General features: G+C 47.3%; 1 protein-coding gene across 4 annotated transcripts in view; it reads right to left on the bottom strand.

Annotated features, from left to right (window-relative positions):
• LOC147102761 (SEC14-like protein 1) overlaps window positions 1–20,301 on the bottom strand; it is a 66,827-nt gene extending 46,526 nt beyond the window's left edge. The window contains exons 1-2 of one of the 4 annotated variants that reach the window (XM_085963543.1): window positions 20,149–20,301; window positions 19,021–19,106 (exon numbers count right to left, since the gene is read on the bottom strand). In XM_085963543.1, coding sequence (XP_085819669.1) covers window positions 19,021–19,083 — 63 coding nt within the window. In that variant the 5' untranslated portion in view covers window positions 19,084–19,106; window positions 20,149–20,301. The other 3 variants (XM_085963542.1, XM_085963544.1, XM_085963545.1) reach the window with 3 other exon arrangements.
• Window positions 20,302–20,819: the final 518 nt, after the last annotated feature.

Genomic DNA, 20,819 nt, shown 5'->3' on the forward strand with positions numbered 1-20,819 from the left:
TATTCACGACATGAAAATCAACTTTCACTAAAAGTTTCAGAAAATTCACGAGCACAGTTTTAGTAAAAATATCACATTAAAAACAATTATAATCTGTTTTGTGTGCAAGAACTTTTATTCCTTTAGTAAAAGTATGCCAAATTCAGTGAACATAATCTATAGCTTCAGAATTGTAGTTTATAACTTAAGTGATGAAACAACAATGCAAAATATAGTAAACCCACTTGGAAATGGTTAATTAAACTACCCCGTGAATTCACAGCAAAAATATAACATGCAAAATGTTATATTTTCTATTGCTATCCCTGTACTTTTCTGTTTCCAGTTAAGTAAACTTTAAAACGCCTATAAATTATTAATTAAGAGATACGTGTTTCCTAAATTCCATTTGATAATAATCTATAGCAGAATTTGAATTTGAATAAAGTTTGGCATACGGGGTTGGGCCCCAACCAAGGAGATATACCAGAGCCCCCAAATCTACTCAATGGCCCTGTCTGAGACAAACCATGTTAGAGGTGGAAATAGGGAGAACCTTGTATTACATAGCCAATTAATTAATAGATTTTTCAAAGAAAGTAAAAAATATTGAGGTTGCAAGCTACAGAAAGTAGTATTGCTGTAAAACTTCAAAATCAAACAGCTGTTACACATGTTCTCAATTTAATGATCAAGTAAGAACTCATTTAAAGCCCTTGAACACATTTTTAAAAAATACAACAGAGGTGCCAACTTGCCATATTTAATATACAGATTGAGTTTTTCTGTAAAATCTGTCTGTCCAAATTCTCTTGCGGAAATGGAGAACGCACTTGAAAAGCTGGATTTTACTATAAACTTGCGGATTTATTAAATATGGCATCTCATTTTTAAAAGCAGACATTGTACAATTCTATTAGACAGTAGTAGTGGTACAGTTAAAACTTGTGAAAGAAACAATGCATTTTCCAACAGAAAACAGTATCTGAACAAATTATTCCTTTAGGTGTTCCCTGCAGTTTATTAATGTTCAGTCAGCTCTTTCTAAAATGATCATCACTATCTCAGTACTGCAGCCTCAAGATTTTATTAAAGGCTTGGTTCCCAGCAGCTGTCAATCCAATTATTTTCATTTCTGGTAGACTTTAAACACAACCCAAGGCAAATACAACACTGCACCCCCTCCCCCCCCACCAAAAAAATACAAGCATTTAGTGATGGCTTGGTTGCATAAACTGCCTTTTGATTACAAAACATTAAGAATCCAGTACTTATTTGAGGTCAGGCACTGTGTAAACACACCACCTACTTAATTGGCAGATTAACAATTTAAAATTGCATCATTAAAAATCTGAAAAGTTTTGAATTCTTCACAGTATTTAGTGGGCTTTGCAAAGTCTCATTAAAATAACTGTTTAACAAATGGAATTAGTGCATTACAACTGAAAATCAGATTATTGAAAAATTCATCGCTTGCGGAATGAACTCTTGCCCCAATGTAAACAATTCAGTAGGAAAAGGAAAACAAAATATTTTACAATTAGTCTAATTAAAGTGCGATATAGGATAGAATAGGTAGAGAAAATGAAAGGTGAATGTAATGTAATTGCAGAATATAAAGTCTGATTAGGAACAGCTATAAAAATGCAAATCAACCACAACCTGGTGTTCTGAAAGTATTCAATATTTGTGTACAATAAAACCCAAATGCATAGCTGGCAACGTTATTGAGCCCCAGTAAGCTGCCTAAAGGGTAAAAAGCTGAATGTTGGGCAATTAACCACCTCACAACTCTGTTGTATACCTAAGGTGACTGAAATGTACCTCACAAACGCAGCAGCACTCCTCTCATCCAACTCTTACAGCAAGGGGCAATACAGAATATACAAAACAATGATCAGGCCACAGTGTTGATTGTTACACAAAAAGGTCAAAATTATACTGTGCAAAAGTACGGTAAACAAAATAAGTCAAGGTTACATTACAACAGTGGCTACTCTTCAAAAGTACTTAATTGGCTGTGAAGCATTTTGAGACCTCCTGAGATTGTGAAATGCGTTATAATACATAGAACGTACAGCGCAGAAATAGGTTATTCAGCCAAAGTGGTTTATGCCGGTGTTTATGCTCCACACAAGCCTCCTCCCACCCTACTTCATCTCACCCCACCACCAAAACCTTCTATTCCTTTCTACCTCCCACTTAAATGCATTTATGCTATTCACCTCAACTACAAATGCAAGTTTTGCTTTCTTTCTTGTGTGGTTGTAGATGCAGGGGCTCATGAATTGCCAATATTATTTCTGATGATTAGCATTAAGAAAAATGATCAATCTGAAATGGATAAGCTTATTTCTGAAAATGCCACAGAGCCCAGCAAAGTTTTAGCACACATTAAAAGCTTCAAAAGAAACCATGGGAGCTGAAATTTATTACACATACAGGAAACTTTCGATTAACCGGCCCCTAAATAACCAGAACGCTCGATCCACCGGCAAAATTCAGGAGTCGGTTCAGATAACTTTTATTACTCCATTTGTTGCTGTGCAAGGGTGTAGCTGCAGCTGTTGCTAAACTACAGAGACGCTTGCAACTTGTGTCGATTGTTTTGAAGCTAGCAACAGGGTTTGTTGCTTTATACGGAGCTCTGAGCTCCGTATCTTTTACTATAGCGTTCGGTTATCCGGAATTGTTGATGAACCGGCAACACGTCGGTCCCATCCATGCCGGATACCAGAAAGTTTCTTGTATTTTGATTTTGAACCGAGGAGCAGTTGGGGGGGTGGGGAAGAGAAGGCAGCAGGGGGGAGAAAGCAAAAGAAGTGGGTTAAGCAGAAATATGTTCCATTCCCCAGCACTAACATCCTTCATTTTGATAAGCATATGAAAGGACTAGTTCTAAGGAAAGCTTAGTGAATTGCAGCATAAACCCCTAGCTCCACATAGACTCAATTCCCCCATGTTATGGAGGTGCTAACTGCAGCTGTGTCACTGTAGGAAAGCACACAGTATAGGCCACCAAGGGGGGGGGGGGGAAAGAGGATAACATCAGGCACTGATGCACATCTCCTAGCACTTGGTGCAGTTCTGCATTAGTGGCAGCTCGGGACCAGATCACATGGCAAATAACCAGAGGAAAAGTCGTCGTTCATCAAAAAATACATTCTTTGTCCAAAAAAGCAGGATTTAAACATTTATGCGTGAATGTAAAAAATGAAATCTGTTAACTATGAATCTACCAGTGCTAGACTGCTGCTTTCAGCGGTCCTGTATATTGTACAGAGTACATTGTTGCTTTTGTGCATAACTGCACTGAAATATCAGTTTGTACCTGCAACCAACGTACAAGGACCTGCCCGTAAAAACACACTGAAAATAATGTGCTCTTACAATATAAAAAACTAGTATTAAAGATGCACAAGCTGCATTTTCCACCCACTGACTATGAAAAACTAACCCTATAGTACCAACAGGTTACAGCATGTGCAATAAGCACTGTGGCCTGATGTAGCGCATGCGCATCCCAATACAGAAATCCTGAGGGTGCTGTCAGCCATTCACTGCTCCGATACTGGCTGTGCGGTGGCTCCACCACCCTCCCCAATAGCCGGTAATCAGTGAAACCGATGAAAACTTGGGCTTTTCCGCACTAATATCGCTGTTAAATACCCCATTAAATGTTAGGCCTTGTTGCATTATGTGTAACTGGGGTTTTAACAGCATACTGACTGCTGAACAAACGTTAAGGCCCTGAAAAACTAATTTTAATTTTGTGGAGTGTCAAATTTCTCCATTACGATAAAAATTACAATTAAGAAACTTAAAAAAAATTGGTACTTTTTAAAAGTTTGTTCATATTTATTTCAGGTTTACCTTTTCCCCATGTGACAGCCCCAAACTTTGTTTTGCTCGCTAACATTTTTTTTTAAAAGTCTGAATACAAGCAACTTCTTCACTTCCTGGTTCCCTGTCTGTGAGAATTCAGCATTGTGATTGGCTACTTAGATGTCACTTGGAATTCCCCACTATTCTACACTGATCTGACTTACTTGTCGAGAAAGGCAAACTTCTCACCAGAGGTCACAAGATCTTTGTGGGCCGCTTTCTTCGGCGCCAGCGGTGACGACTTTGCTTCGCCACTGACCGCAAATTTCGGACCAATAATAATGTTACTCAGTTTTGCAAAAGAAGAAGTTAACAAATTTTAGATTTGGTTTGCACGATCACACCAAGTGGTTTCTCCTACAAAAGCAAAATACTGCAGATGTTGGAAATCTGAAATAAAAGCAGAAAATGCTGACATACTCAGCAGGTCAGGCAGCATCTGTGGAGAGAGAAACAGAGTTACCGATTCAGGTCAATAACCTTTCATCCAAAGTCACCCAACCTCGACAGTGAGAACAGGGAGGCTGGAAAATACAAGTAGAAAAAAGGAAAAATTAGAATTGGTATACTGAAAGGTCATCGACCTGAAACATTAACTTTGTTTCTCTCTCCACAGACGCTGCCCGACCTGCTGAATATTCCAAGCATTTTCTGTTTTTATTTAACTGGTTTCTACGGTTAGTTGGACCATTGTTTCATAGTTTAAGTTGGGCCAATATTATTCTGCCAGTAGCGAGCAGTGCTCACAGGAAATTGCCAACATACAGCCCATGATTTTCCTGCGGTTAAAATTAATATTCTAATGGGCAAAAACTCAGACGTCCCCTACTGGCAGCACAGGATCAATGCTGTTAACTCTAGCCTACTCTTCCTGGGGTTGCCAATTAACTAACTCGCCTATTAGCAGCCCTTCCGTCTGCCTCTCAAAACAAGTTCAGACATCTGATGGGCTGACCGGACCAGCAAATCCTTAGAGATGGTTTTTAGCCAATCAAAGAAGAATATTTTCCAAAGCCATCCCCACCTTCAAAGTGGATAATAAGAGCGGGGAGGCTGGAAAATACAAGCAGAAAAAAAGGAAAATCAGAATTGGTAGGGTATATTACATGGAATGTACAGCACAGAAATAGGCTATTCGGCCCAACTGGTCTATGCCAGTTTTTATACTCCACAGAAGCCTTCTTGCACTCTACTTCATCCAACCCCATCAGCATATTCCTTTCTCCCTCATATACTTATCTAGCTTCACCTTAAATGCATCGATGCTATTCGCCTCAGCTACTCCTTGTGGTAGTGAGTTCCACATTATAACCTCTCTCTGGGTAAAGAAGTTTCTCCTGAATTTCTTATTGGATTTATTAGTGACTATCTTATATTTATGGCCCCTAGTTTTGGACTCCCCACAAGTATAAACATCTTCTCTACATCTACGCTATCAAATCCCTTCATAATTTTAAGACCGCCATTAGGTCACCCCTTAGCTTCTCTTTGCTAGAGAAAAGAGCCCATTAGTTAGAAGATAAAAATTAAATTTGTAGAGGAAGAAGGAAGAATGACAGAAGGAGCACAAATATTTATCTTACTGTCAGATTTTATTTGTGGGGTTTATTTCAATAATTAGTTGCACAAGATTAAAGATATTCTCAATGCTTGAGTTGCTTTATATTACCATAAAATAGTTGTCCGCATCAGTGTGCAAGTTGAAAATGTACAAAACCAGTCGACCCTGAAACTACCAGCCCTCGAGGATTAAAATACAATACACAGAAAACTTAAATTTTTTAAATAAGTTTTAAAGTTTTGATCTCCAGATTTAACCAGCTGCAAGTGCAGCCTATCATACGCACGTTCTTTAAAAAAAACACATCTAACAGTGCTCAAGAATTAGATTTTCTTCTTTTTGAAAACAGAATACGAAACTTAAAAATAAATGTAGCAGTACTGGAGAATTGCACTTGACCTATACCCGATATTCTCCTATCCAAACCCAAAAATCATCCTAGTCCCAAGTGTGTTACTGTGAATATTTGCATTTGACAATCCCCCCAATTACCGTACAGCTGATGCAGGATAGGATCCAAAAAACAGAGATCGCAAAGGACAAAAATATTGCAGATACTTTCACAGCATTTGGGGGCTACCGCAGAGAAATGGGAGGACTTTGACCTTTCAAACCTGATGAGGGCTATGAAGCTACTCTTTGAAAGGTTTCTCCTGAAATACATCTCCATGTACATGATTTAGCATAGTGAAACAACTTTACATTTTTTAAATAAAGTATTTTCTACTGGAAATCTTAGTTCACAATTCAACAAAATTAACCAAATACTGTCTCATTTGGGTCCCAAAATAACCGTATGGACACCATATTCACTCCGCCCACTTTTAATATAATCGCTCCACCATTTTAGCTATGTAATGTAATACAACAGGAACAAAGACAGACAGCTTTAAAAAAGCAGTCTAGCAGACCAGACAGATTCAGTTCTGCTACAATTCTGGCCACTTCCCTCAAACAAAGTTCTAATGCCATTTTTATTTTTGGAAAGGATTTAGTGTGTCCAGATTGCAGTGTGGTTAAGAAAGCTAGAGTAAGAATTCTGAAGCTAGGGTGGTGAAATTCAACTTTGGCGAGGGCGCAAATGGGCAGTAGAGAATCAGCTGCACATTATTCATCCCACCCGATTTCCCTTTCCATGTGTATAATGGGCGCCAATTCGCTACCGCCCATTTTACCCCTTAGATCTCTTCCTCTGGATGTCTCTAACTGACGTTAAAAATATGATTTTATAAAATCTTTTCTAAATATGCCAATGGCATCTGGTGGTAGGTCAATACCAAACCAAACCTGACTTTATTGATAGTCATCCAACCTGAATAGCTTGGCCCTGTTCTATAGCTTTAAGTAAGAACAGCAGCTCCAACTGCTACAGAATACTCAGAATTTTCAGTTTGTATCAGTCTCAGAAATTGCAGCTGCGTATTCCTGACCTCATTTCCTTGGCATCATAATGTGGCTCTACAACAGATGTGATGAGACCAACTGTTAGCATGGATGACGCAAGATGACTGAAGGGTATGTGACGTTTTCAATTTAGAATGAGAGAGAGGAAGAGAGAGTGAGAGTGTGAGTGTATAAAAAAAACCCACCAGGGAGCATAACTCTCAAGTAGTTTTGTGAAAGGAACAAATTAAATGAAAATTTTTTTGGTTTTGTAATTTGTTTTTACTAGGGAAACAAATTACCACATTTTACCAAATTCTTCTCTTCAATTAAATGAGGAAATAATCTGATGTATTAAAACAGGGGCATTCCAACCGAGATTCAAGTTGACAAATTCTCCTCTTATCCTCGTTATGCTTTTCTCAGTCACTCCCACTTAACCACCATAGGATTCCGCCAAAAGCCAGGCTTAAGCAAAAAGGCATAAGCGGCCAGGAGGTCCAGTTTAGAGACTGCAAAAGTTACATCCCAAGGACCTTTTTAAAAAAGGTTTAACAGTCATCTTTCTAAAGTCCAGATACTGAAAATTACAAACTTGAGAACAGATAGTTGCATCAAAATCTACAAGATTTTTCAGAGAAATCGGGTTAAAAGAATATTTCACAAAGTCCCTTAACGTTACAGAGTTGCAGTAGCAAAGTAATTAAGCCAGCTCTGCTTTCTCCCTTCATGTTGACAACCTCTTTTCTTCTAGGTTGCTCGACTTGAAGCACTTTTGTAACAAAAGGGATTAAGATTTATAAACTGTATGTCAGCCAACACCATTACCAGAACAGTTAAGCTGCAGGAGCTGCTGAATTGCCTTTCTTGTTTCAGTATTTAGAAAATTTCCTTTTAGCTTACAAAAGCTGCTGACTGTGATAAAACAAGCGTCGCTGCTGCAGTCAGCAATCCCATCAGGCACCAGAATGTGGCTGAACATTGTAAACAGCTGTCACACAATATGTAACTGTTTGTCAGCTGACAGTGCAGTCATGTGCACACTGGATAAAAATAGGCTCATAAAAACATTGGAAAAATATTAATCTCAAAAATTGTTAACGGGATGTCAAAGCTAATTAGATTTTGTTGAATTTCTTTTCAACAAGTCAGCGGTATGAAACAATTTAACTTACCGTAATAAAGCAGCTCAGACTTACGGTGAGCCAAACCAATGCTACTATAAAATCAAACGCGGCTGGATTTTATTCACATGTAGCAGAAGTTCTGCTCAGCAGGCGTATAAAGATTTCTTTTCACCAGAAATCTGAAGAGGATTTTTTTTTAATGAGAAACCTGTAATTGTATCAGAACCTTTTTAAAATAAGTCTCAGAAAAAAATATTCCCAAGTAGAAGCACATTTGAAAGGATGAAATTAAGTTGCTGTGATAGTTAATTGGACATTTTTAGAAATTAAAATCTGTTAATCTGTTGAACGCTTCTGTTGGATAATGAACTATCCCTTACAGAATTGAGCCATAAATATTAGGACGATCCAATATTATTTTAATTAGAATCATTACCCCTCCCTCATTCCTAACTATTGCACCATTTCTCTCCTTTTCTGAAGGGTGGAATCTTTCCTTGGGTACAATTCCATAAGTACCAAACCCGAAACGTCAACTCAAATTTCTCTCCACGGATGTTGCCTGACTTGCTGAGTTTTTCCAGCATTTTCTGTTGTTATTTCGGATTTCCAACATCTGCAGTATTTTGCTATCAGTACCTTGTCCCAGTTAGCCTCAACAGTAACTAGAAATGAGCTATTTCACCATAGAAGGCATCACATTTGAGCATGATCCTGTTCTTACATTAATTAGGAAAGCCTGCTGGAGGAGCTAATGATCAAAAAAGAAACTGATTATTTCCTCTCTAACACCGGGCGATTGAGGTTAATTTTAAAACCCACACTACCACTCCAGTTGAGGCCTATTAACTCAGTATGTCTCAGTTTCTCACAGCATAAGCTTATTGCGGTGGGGCGAGGAGGAGGGGGGGGGGGGGGGGGGAGAAAAGGAGATGGGGGGGGAGGGGGAAGGAGATGGGGGGGGAGGGGGAAGGAGATGGGGGGGGAGGGGGAAGGAGATGGGGGGGGAGGGGGAAGGAGATGGGGGAGGAGGGGGAAGGAGATGGGGGGGGAGGGGAAGGAGATGGGGGGGAGGGGAAGGAGATGGGGGGGAGGGGAAGGAGATGGGGGGGAGGGGAAGGAGATGGGGGGGGAGGGGAAGGAGATGGGGGGGGAGGGGAAGGAGATGGGGGGGGAGGGGAAGGAGATGGGGGGGGAGGGGAAGGAGATGGGGGGGGAGGGGAAGGAGATGGGGGGGGAGGGGAAGGAGATGGGGGGGGAGGGGAAGGAGATGGGGGGGAGGGGAAGGAGATGGGGGGGAGGGGAAGGAGATGGGGGGGGAGGGGGAGGAGATGGGGGGGGAGGGGGAGGAGATGGGGGGGGAGGGGAAGGAGATGGGGGGGGAGGGGAAGGAGATGGGGGGGAGGGGAAGGAGATGGGGGGGAGGGGAAGGAGATGGGGGGGAGGGGAAGGAGATGGGGGGGAGGGGAAGGAGATGGGGGGAGGGGAAGGAGATGGGGGGAGGGGAAGGAGATGGGGGGGAGGGGAAGGAGATGGGGGGAGGGGAAGGAGATGGGGGGAGGGGAAGGAGATGGGGGGGAGGGGAAGGAGATGGGGGGGAGGGGAAGGAGATGGGGGGGAGGGGAAGGAGATGGGGGGGAGGGGAAGGAGATGGGGGGGAGGGGAAGGAGATGGGGGGGAGGGGAAGGAGATGGGGGGGAGGGGAAGGAGATGGGGGGGAGGGGAAGGAGATGGGGGGGAGGGGAAGGAGATGGGGGGGAGGGGAAGGAGATGGGGGGGAGGGGAAGGAGATGGGGGGGAGGGGAAGGAGATGGGGGGGAGGGGAAGGAGATGGGGGGGAGGGGAAGGAGATGGGGGGGAGGGGAAGGAGATGGGGGGGAGGGGAAGGAGATGGGGGGGAGGGGAAGGAGATGGGGGGGAGGGGAAGGAGATGGGGGGGAGGGGAAGGAGATGGGGGGGAGGGGAAGGAGATGGGGGGGAGGGGAAGGAGATGGGGGGGAGGGGAAGGAGATGGGGGGAGGGGAAGGAGATGGGGGGGGAGGGGAAGGAGATGGGGGGGGAGGGGAAGGAGATGGGGGGGGAGGGGAAGGAGATGGGGGGGGAGGGGAAGGAGATGGGGGGGGAGGGGAAGGAGATGGGGGGGAGGGGAAGGAGATGGGGGGGGAGGGGAAGGAGATGGGGGGGGAGGGGAAGGAGATGGGGGGGGAGGGGAAGGAGATGGGGGGGAGGGGAAGGAGATGGGGGGGGAGGGGAAGGAGATGGGGGGGGAGGGGAAGGAGATGGGGGGGGAGGGGAAGGAGATGGGGGGGAGGGGAAGGAGATGGGGGGGAGGGGAAGGAGATGGGGGGGGAGGGGAAGGAGATGGGGGGGAGGGGAAGGAGATGGGGGGGGAGGGGAAGGAGATGGGGGGGAGGGGAAGGAGATGGGGGGGAGGGGAAGGAGATGGGGGGGAGGGGAAGGAGATGGGGGGGAGGGGAAGGAGATGGGGGGGAGGGGAAGGAGATGGGGGGGAGGGGAAGGAGATGGGGGGGGAGGGGAAGGAGATGGGGGGGAGGGGAAGGAGATGGGGGGGGAGGGGAAGGAGATGGGGGGGGAGGGGAAGGAGATGGGGGGGAGGGGAAGGAGATGGGGGGGGAGGGGAAGGAGATGGGGGGGGAGGGGAAGGAGATGGGGGGGGAGGGGAAGGAGTGGGGGGGGAGGGGAAGGAGATGGGGGGGAGGGGAAGGAGATGGGGGGGAGGGGAAGGAGATGGGGGGGGAGGGGAAGGAGATGGGGGGGGAGGGGAAGGAGATGGGGGGGGAGGGGAAGGAGATGGGGGGGGAGGGGAAGGAGATGGGGGGGGGAGGGGAAGGAGATGGGGGGGAGGGGAAGGAGATGGGGGGGGAGGGGAAGGAGATGGGGGGGGAGGGGAAGGAGATGGGGGGGGGAGGGGATGGAGATGGGGGGGGAGGGGAAGGAGATGGGGGGGGAGGGGAAGGAGATGGGGGGGGGAGGGGAAGGAGATGGGGGGGGAGGGGAAGGAGATGGGGGGGGAGGGGAAGGAGAGTGGGGGGGGAGGGGAAGGAGATGGGGGGGGAGGGGGAAGGAGATGGGGGGGGGAGGGGAAGGAGATGGGGGGGGAGGGGAAGGAGATGGGGGGGGGAGGGGAAGGAGATGGGGGGGGAGGGGAAGGAGTGGGGGGGAGGGGAGGAGATGGGGGGGGAGGGGAAGGAGATGGGGGGGGAGGGGAAGGAGATGGGGGGGGGGAGGGATGGGGGGGGAGGGGAAGGAGATGGGGGGGGAGGGGAGGAGATGGGGGGGGAGGGGAAGGAGATGGGGGGGGAGGGGAAGGAGATGGGGGGGGAGGGGAAGGAGATGGGGGGGGAGGGGAAGGAGATGGGGGGGGGAGGGGAAGGAGATGGGGGGGGGAGGGGAAGGAGATGGGGGGGGAGGGGAAGGAGATGGGGGGGGGAGGGGAAGGAGATGGGGGGGGAGGGGAAGGAGATGGGGGGGGGGAGGGGAAGGAGATGGGGGGGAGGGGAAGAGATGGGGGGGGGAGGGGAAGGAGATGGGGGGGGGAGGGGAAGGAGATGGGGGGGGAGGGGAAGGAGATGGGGGGGGAGGGGAAGGAGATGGGGGGGGAGGGGAAGGAGATGGGGGGGGGAGGGGAAGGAGATGGGGGGGGAGGGGAAGGAGATGGGGGGGAGGGGAAGGAGATGGGGGGGGAGGGGAAGGAGATGGGGGGGGAGGGGAAGGAGATGGGGGGGGAGGGGAAGGAGATGGGGGGGGAGGGGAAGGAGATGGGGGGGGAGGGGAAGGAGATGGGGGGGAGGGGAAGGAGATGGGGGGGGAGGGGAAGGAGATGGGGGGGGAGGGGAAGGAGATGGGGGGGGAGGGGAAGGAGATGGGGGGGAGGGGAAGGAGATGGGGGGGAGGGGAAGGAGATGGGGGGGGAGGGGAAGGAGATGGGGGGGGAGGGGAAGGAGATGGGGGGGGAGGGGAAGGAGATGGGGGGGGAGGGGAAGGAGATGGGGGGGGAGGGGAAGGAGATGGGGGGGGAGGGGAAGGAGATGGGGGGGGGAGGGGAAGGAGATGGGGGGGGAGGGGAAGGAGATGGGGGGGGAGGGGAAGGAGATGGGGGGGGAGGGGAAGGAGATGGGGGGGGAGGGGAAGGAGATGGGGGGGGAGGGGAAGGAGATGGGGGGGAGGGGAAGGAGATGGGGGGGGAGGGGAAGGAGATGGGGGGGAGGGGAAGGAGATGGGGGGGAGGGGAAGGAGATGGGGGGAGGGAAGGAGATGGGGGGAGGGGAAGGAGATGGGGGGGAGGGGAAGGAGATGGGGGGGAGGGGAAGGAGATGGGGGGGGAGGGGAAGGAGATGGGGGGAGGGGAAGGAGATGGGGGGGAGGGGAAGGAGATGGGGGGGAGGGGAAGGAGATGGGGGGGGAGGGGAAGGAGATGGGGGGGAGGGGAAGGAGATGGGGGAGGGGAAGGAGATGGGGGGGAGGGGAGAGATGGGGGGGAGGGGAAGGAGATGGGGGGGAGGGGAAGGAGATGGGGGGGAGGGGAAGGAGATGGGGGGGAGGGGAAGGAGATGGGGGGGAGGGGAAGGAGATGGGGGGAGGGGAAGGAGATGGGGGGAGGGGAAGGAGATGGGGGGGAGGGGAAGGAGATGGGGGGGAGGGGAAGGAGATGGGGGGGGAGGGGAAGGAGATGGGGGGGAGGGGAAGGAGATGGGGGGGAGGGGAAGGAGATGGGGGGGAGGGGAAGGAGATGGGGGGAGGGGAAGGAGATGGGGGGGAGGGGAAGGAGATGGGGGGGAGGGGAAGGAGATGGGGGGGGAGGGGAAGGAGATGGGGGGGAGGGGAAGGAGATGGGGGGGGAGGGGAAGGAGATGGGGGGGAGGGGAAGGAGATGGGGGGGAGGGGAAGGAGATGGGGGGGAGGGGAAGGAGATGGGGGGGAGGGGAAGGAGATGGGGGGGAGGGGAAGGAGATGGGGGGGAGGGGAAGGAGATGGGGGGGAGGGGAAGGAGATGGGGGGGAGGGGAAGGAGATGGGGGGGAGGGGAAGGAGATGGGGGGGAGGGGAAGGAGATGGGGGGGAGGGGAAGGAGATGGGGGGGAGGGGAAGGAGATGGGGGGGAGGGAAGGAGATGGGGGGGGGGAAGGAGATGGGGGGGAGGGGAAGGAGATGGGGGGGAGGGGAAGGAGATGGGGGGGAGGGGAAGGAGATGGGGGGGAGGGGAAGGAGATGGGGGGGAGGGGAAGGAGATGGGGGGGAGGGGAAGGAGATGGGGGGGGGGGGAAGGAGATGGGGGAGGGAGGTGTGGGGGGGAGGGAAGGAGTGGGGGGGGAGGGGAAGGAGATGGGGGGGAGGGGAAGGAGATGGGGGGGAGGGGAAGGAGATGGGGGGGAGGGGAAGGAGATGGGGGGGAGGGAAGGAGATGGGGGGGGGGAAGGAGATGGGGGGGGGAAGGAGAGGGATGGGGGGGGGAAGGAGATGGGGGGGGGGAAGGAGATGGGGGGGGGGAAGGAGATGGGGGGGGGGAAGGAGATGGGGGGGGGGAAGGAGATGGGGGGGGAGGGGAAGGAGATGGGGGGGGGAGGGGAAGGAGATGGGGGGGGGAGGGGAAGGAGTTGGGGGGGGGAGGGAAGGATGGGGGGGGAGGGGAAGGAGATGGGGGGGGGGAGGGGAAGGAGATGGGGGGGGGGGGGGGTGGGGAAGGAGATGGGGGGGGGGGGAGGGGAGGAGATGGGGGGGGGGGAGGGGAGGAGATGGGGGGGGGGGGGGAGGGGAAGGAGATGGGGGGGGGGGGAGGGGAAAGGAGATGGGGGGGGAGGGGAAGGAGATGGGGGGGAGGGGGGGGGGAAAGAGAGAGGGGAAGGGGTGAGGGGAAGGGGGTTCAATTCCCAGTCTATGCAGAGTTAGTTGATCTGGGTACCCTACCGAAAAGGTGCGCATCTGTGGACAAGATCACTGCTGGCTATGATGCCAAGTGATAATTGTGATGATCCAATAGCCTACTGATACTGTTTAGGCTTGCACAAGAAAGGACAGCATCCAATGAACCATACCTCAACAGAAGGTGATGCCTTCAGGCAAAGGGAGAAAATTCCATGAAAAAATAAGCACCAGATGACAGTTACTTGTTAGCTGACTAGTTTCAAAGTGGGTCAAAACTGCTGTAAATGGGTTAGTGCCATGAAGTTGCAAATGCAGAATAGGCTACAACATTAACATTCAACTTCAACATCTATTTTCTTCACGTGTAAATCCCAAACTCTACAGTATGACTCGTGATTAAGTAAATCCCCAGCCAGTACTATAACCTATTTTCTATAAACTACTGCCATCCAGCAATGCTTTGCCCATGAAAAAAGTATCAAAACATACTGGCATTTTGGGTCAAATCAACACACTACCAGAGACATCAATTTATCTTAAAAATTATCAAAACTACAGAAGCTGTATTTTTGCCCCACAGAAATATGCTTATGTGAAGTCTTACTTATTAATCTCAATTATTTAATTTTGTACGGCTCCTGCAGAGTAGAACAATTACTGTAAATTCAAATGACTTAAAACACAATATTGTTACAAATTTCTTGCCTAATGCCCGTCATGTTTATTAGTTTCAAATGTTCAGTATAAATTCTTTTCTTATCTATGTATATATTAGAAGTCTTGCGTCTGCGAATGCAGCGCGACGCAGCACATTAAATTAATCAAGACGCAAAACCAGAAACCGCTGGCCTTTCAATCACTTAATCAAAATATGCTGAGCGCCACCCACCACCAAATCAGCTGCTTCTGCTGACGCATTTTCCGAAGATAAGCCCTAATCATCAATGAATCTTTCCATTCATATATCGCACATTCCCATTTCAAATCAGCGTATCTCTCCCAACTCCCCCACGAGCCAAGATCCAATTGTGGCCCACATTTTTTTATTTTGGTGAAAGTGTTCATATATAGTGAAAATTTAATGCATTCTTATTAAAAACCCAGAGAGTTCAAAAGGTATAAACTCGGCCTTTAAACAGCTAAAGTTTGGATTTCATGCACAAGTAGATTTTGATGCTTTTTTGATAACGTGATTAGTCAAAATTAGTTGAATATATATTTATAAAAGGACATCATGGTCCAGGGTCTCTGTGAGCCTCCTGTTTGGAGCACATCTCTAGGGGAACGGGATTTTTATCTGTCATGGAGCTGTGCTCCTGGCAACCTTCCAGCCTCAGGTCAGTTGCACACTAGAAACGGGTTCCCTTTCCTCTGCCAGGGAGTTCAGCTGAAGAGAGTGGAGTTTGGACGCAGCAGGCCCCCTGAAATGACTGGATGCAGACAACCTCTGTGCTGCCTGCAAAAAGGGAGCTCTTCTGTTGAAAAAATGTTTTACTCCCCTCCTTGGGTCTGTGAAAGGCACAGGCCCAAGAAGTGGATTCAAAAACGTTTCCCCCAAAAAAAGGCCATTTTGCAGGCAGCACAGAAGCTGCCAGGAATAATTTCTCTTGGCCTTCCGCCAACCATTGAATGCTCAACGCATGGCCCTTGCGTCTAATATTCAAACAGCACAAATGCTGGGAAGCATGACTGTTTACCTAATTTGCATACAGGTTTTAGATACACACTCAGCCAACAAAAAGAAAAAAACTTGCATTTATATAGCACCTTTCACACACTCGTGATATCCCAAAGCGCTTTACAGCCAATCAAGTATTTTTAAAGTAGAGCCACTGTGGTAGTGTAGGAAACACATGGGCGGGTGAATGCCACGCAAACTGGACTGACCAGCTGGAAGTGGGGACACAGTGCAAAGAGTGGGGGACACAGCAGAGTGGGTCTCTGTGTACCTTCCTGTCCCAGAAAAGGCTACAAAGTGTAGGTCCGTGTATCTTGTTTATACATGTAGTCAATGGCCTGGAATTTGCGGTCCCGATGACGGCGAACTGGCAGCGTTCGCTGTCATTCCGCCTTTGAAACTGACCGCAACTTCGGGATTCAGCGCCTTCGCAGCCTAACGCAGAAATCCTGAAGCTGCGGTCTGTCGTTCACTGCTCCTCCACATGCTGCGCTTTGGCCCCACCCCCCCTCACCACAGAACCAGCAATCAGTGTAATCTCTCAAATCATGGAAACTGATGAAAACTTTGGCTCTTCCGCAGTAATTCCGTGTTAAATACCCCATTAAAAGATAGACCCTTTAGGGTCAGATGTAACTGGGGTTTTAACAGCGCATTGGCTGCTACACAAAGGTTATGTCCCTGAAAAATTAATTTACATTTTGTGCAGTCAAATTTATCCATTTTAATTTTTTTTAAATCTTCATTTTAATTTTTAAGTTTGTCCATCTTTATTTCAGGTTTGCTTTCCCACCCCCACCCCCCCCACCCCAATGTGAGGATCCCAATCTTTATTTTGCTCTCTAACATTTTTTAAATGTTAGAATCAAAGGAGCGTACCCACTTCCTGGTTTGCAGTTTGAGAATTCTGCATTTTGATTGGCTGCTTATACAGCTTGTTGACATCACAGCAGCACTTCGCTGGGAATCCCCATGAACTTGCGTTGATTTCAATTACGTGTCGGAAAAGCCGAACTTCTCGCCACAGCGATCACGAGACCTTTGTGCAAATCTTACTTCGGGGCCAGCGGCAAATTCCTTGGCTTCGCCGCGGAGTGCAAATTACGGGCCATTGTATAACAAACAAAATAATGGAGTCCGTTGCCTATGAAACTCTTAGCTCTTGCAAAGATTGGGAAATAAATATACACCATCATTTCTTTTGATTGGATTCTTTTTTTTTAAAAAGCCAGTCCATCAACCACATATAGAAAGGTACAATTTATCAAAGTACATTTATTAACCATTGACATTTATTACATGTCAAAAGCAACCGGCCACTTGCCCTTGGGCAGCCAGTTCCCATGAGCGGCAAGTGACTTTACTCTCTACTACAAAATATAACGGTCACACATTTAGAATTTTGCTTTGCAAGAGGAAAAATATTTTGAATTGAGAAGGACTAATCTCTGCCTATGCAATCATCATACGGTCAAAGATGCACTTTACATAAACTTGGCCGATACATACTAGGAATTCTGGACAAAAAACTAATCTTCAAGGGGAACAAAATTAATTATAAGGAACAATTCATCTACATAAAATTATATTTAATGCAAAGCATGGCCCATCATTTTTAAGTGCTAAATTGCATTCTTTTCCCAATACTTTACAGAAGATATCAGTGTATTTGAATGGAAGAAAACTTACAGAACAAAAATGTAGGTGTTTTTGAAATGTAAATCTACTGATTTTACAAATATAACCGTAGTGCATTGAACTTCACAAAGTCTGAAGCAACCATGGGTCAACAGCAATTGCTGAATGACACTGCAGCAAAAAATAACCAGTGAAATAAATAGCACTATCTGGAGCAATCCATCTAAAATCTTCAACCACAAAGAATGCGCTCCTTAGGGACATAAGGCAGCTGGACTGAAAGATAATGGTTATTCAGTGCAGAAACAGAATCTTGTTACTCCAGGCAGACAAAATTAGAACACGGTAAAAACTAACTCTCTTGTTCCCACTTCATGTGATACAACTGAAAAAAATGACACTCTCACTGGTGTCTGAAAAAATGACAAAAGCATTGGTATTCTTATAGATCACGTTCACCAACTGAAATTCTAGCTCTCAAATAGGTTGAAATATAATAATCTCAGCTGCTATCAACATATGCATGCCCCCACCAATACAGAGGAATTAATCCCATAGTTAATTAATCTGAGTCAGTGATTTACTCGTACCCCCTGTATATGTAAACTTTGTTTGTGATCACTGGTCCTGCAGTTATTTTGTTTCAATTAATGTGGATCAATTCCAAACAAATACAGGAATCTGACTCATTTTTCTTCTCAGAATTCCAATTTGAATAATTCAAAAATTTACAGCAGAATCCTCTTCAGCAAAGCTGGCTACCCCATTTCCGAATCTTTCTCTTACTTGGCACTCATTCCTGAACACCATCTGTGAAATGCCTCAAGATGTTTTCTACTTTAAAGCTGCTGTATAAATTATAGTTGTTAACTCAGTACAAGTGTTACAAAGTTTTCACACTTGGAAATTGGATTCTATTTTGCTACAAATTTTCTAAAAAGCAGGAGTATTTTTTTTTTTTTTTTTTTTTTTTTTTTTTTTTTTTTTTTTTTGAGGCCACAAATTGTAACTTGATAATAGCAACCTCTATCCTTGAACCTTTATAAAATGACATTGACAACTTAAAGGATTAAGCATCAACAATGTTCTATGCAACTTAGATAGTGTGAATCACATAATAGCCTGAAGAATTACTTTTGCAAGTTTATTTGGATTATAACCTAGAATTAGATGAACATACAGAAGCACGGAGTGATTAGCTTTGGCTCAGAAATGTTACTACAATATTCAAAGATACTGGAATAAATGTTACTGTGCTTTCAAACAGGTGCAGTCTGTAGCATGAGACAAGTGCAATATTATCTTCTCAATTTTGTCACAAAACAAATGGTCACTACAGCCAGGGCAACATATTTTGCTGTTCTGCACAGGATCTCTGCACCATGCTATTAAGACCCCAAAACAATTTTTAAAATCACCATATATCCAGTGTAGAGGTGGCAATATATTTCTGTGATCAAACCACCCTATATGTTAAAGTCACAACACTAAGGTCCTACCAGAAACTGCACCTTAATATCATTCTCCAATATTTTTAATTGTTAGATTCACACAATCAAGGGGGTGTTTATGTATAACCGTACAACATAGCTCCTTGGTTCTCTAGAATACCAGCAAGAGTATATTCATATTATTAGGAGTTAAATATTCAAGTATAGGGGTGCTTGCATTAGCATTGAAGAGTTTAAAGAAAAATTATTACACTCCAACACATGTGGCATAAATATAAAATCTGCCCAAAGTAGCTCAGATTATCTCCAACTTTAACAACGTATGAACTTGTATAAACAAGGTCGGTTAATTATTTGCCACTCATAACTTGCGTGGAAATTACATTTTAAAAAGCTTTATTTAGTCAAATCTGCAAACAAAAAAAAGTTTACTCACTGTCATAACAAGTTCAAAGGGATGTTTGTAAACCCTGACAGGTGACTGGTATTTCTGGACCATGACTGCGCTTGCATCAAAAGTACCTAAGAAACAGGATTAAAAAAACTTGCATTTATATAGCACCTTTCACAACCACCGGACATCTCAAAGCACTTTACAGCCAATGAAGTACTTTTGGAGTGTACTCACTGTTGTAATGTAGGAAACACAGCAGCAAATTTACACACAGCAAGCTCCCACAAACAGCTATATGATAATGACTAGATAATCTGCTTTGATGTTCTGTTGATTGAGGGATAAATATTGGCCAGGACACCAGGGATAACTCCCCTACTCTTCTTCGCAATAGTGCTGTGGGATCTTTTACGTCCACCTGAGAGCGCCGACGGGGCCTCGGTTTAACATCTCATCCCAAAGACGGCACCTCCGACAGTGCAGCACTCCCTCAGCACAAGTGTCAGCCTAGACTTTTGTGCTCAAGTCCCTGGAGTGGGGACTTGAACCCACAACCTTTTGACTCTGGGGGGGGGGGGGGGGGGGGTGCGAGAGTGCTACCTACTGACTGACATGGTGTGGAGATGCCGGAGTTGGACTGGGGTGGACAAATGTACGAAATCACACAACACCAGGTTATAGTCCAACAGCTGATTTCAAATAAAGCTGTTGTATAACCTGGTGTTGTGTGATTTCTTACATACTGACTGACACTGCGAGGGGGAAATAAGAGACGGCTCGTTATCACACAAAAAAAACCCTGCCAGCACTCATTTCCTGCGCTGCCAAACAAAAACAAAAATGCACAGCTCATCGATATCGAAACAACAGTAGGACTAAACCAAGACAGCGCGGCGCCTCGGAGAGGGAGCAACTTCTGCCGGGGGGAGGGCGGCTGACAGTGGGAATCGCTGCCTTTTTACCTGCGACCCTCTGAAGTTCCCGGAGACTGGGACACCTTTCCCGGCTGGAGGAAAGCGGCCGCCGCCTCCCCGCAACCCGACCCCCGGTGGACCGGACCGGACTTCAACTTTCAAACAGCCGAAGTAAACAACGTCGAGGCCCCGGCCCTCTCTCCCACATACACACACACATTCACCACAACAGGCTCACCGGCACTCAAAGACCCACCCGGACTCTTCTAAGCCACTGTCGCTGATTCGGCGCCGACCTGACCAGGTTACAGTCTCTCTCTCCCCCACACACACACACTGACGGACGGACAGCGGGAACACGGCGCCCGCCACCAGCCCCGAGACTCCCCAGCTCCCGCCGGCCGCGCCTGCGCACCTCCGCTAGCCCCGGCCGGAGTGTGACGTCAGGAGCCCCGCGCCGCCACACGTCAAAAACCAGCCCAGAGCAGCAGCAGAATAAAAACATTGCTCACCGCCCTGCAGAAACATTACTCACCGCTTGCAAAATGTTACTGACCTCAAACTGCAGAAACATTACTCACTGCCCGCAAAATGTTACTGACCTCAAACTGCAAACATTACTCACTGCCCGCAAAATGTTACTGACCTCAAACTGCAGAAACTTTACTCACCGCCTGCAAAATGTTACTGACCTCAAACTGCAGAAACATTACTCACTGCCCACAAAATGTTACTGACCTCAAACTGCAGAAACGTTGCTCACTGCCCGCAAAATGTTACTGACCTCAAACTGCAGAAACTTTACTCACTGCCCGCAAAATGTGTTATGTATTGTGTGTTCTCCTCCCACCTGTGGTGGCGCTGTCACAGCAGATAAATGGTTGGGTGTTCTCTTGGTTAAGTTTAGCTCTCTTTGTTCGGAACTCT

The sequence above is a fragment of the Somniosus microcephalus genome, chromosome 21 (assembly GCF_052327205.1).
Source record: "Somniosus microcephalus isolate GS21.2 chromosome 21, FLI_Smic_1.0, whole genome shotgun sequence".
In the NCBI taxonomy this organism is placed as follows: domain Eukaryota; kingdom Metazoa; phylum Chordata; class Chondrichthyes; order Squaliformes; family Somniosidae; genus Somniosus; species Somniosus microcephalus.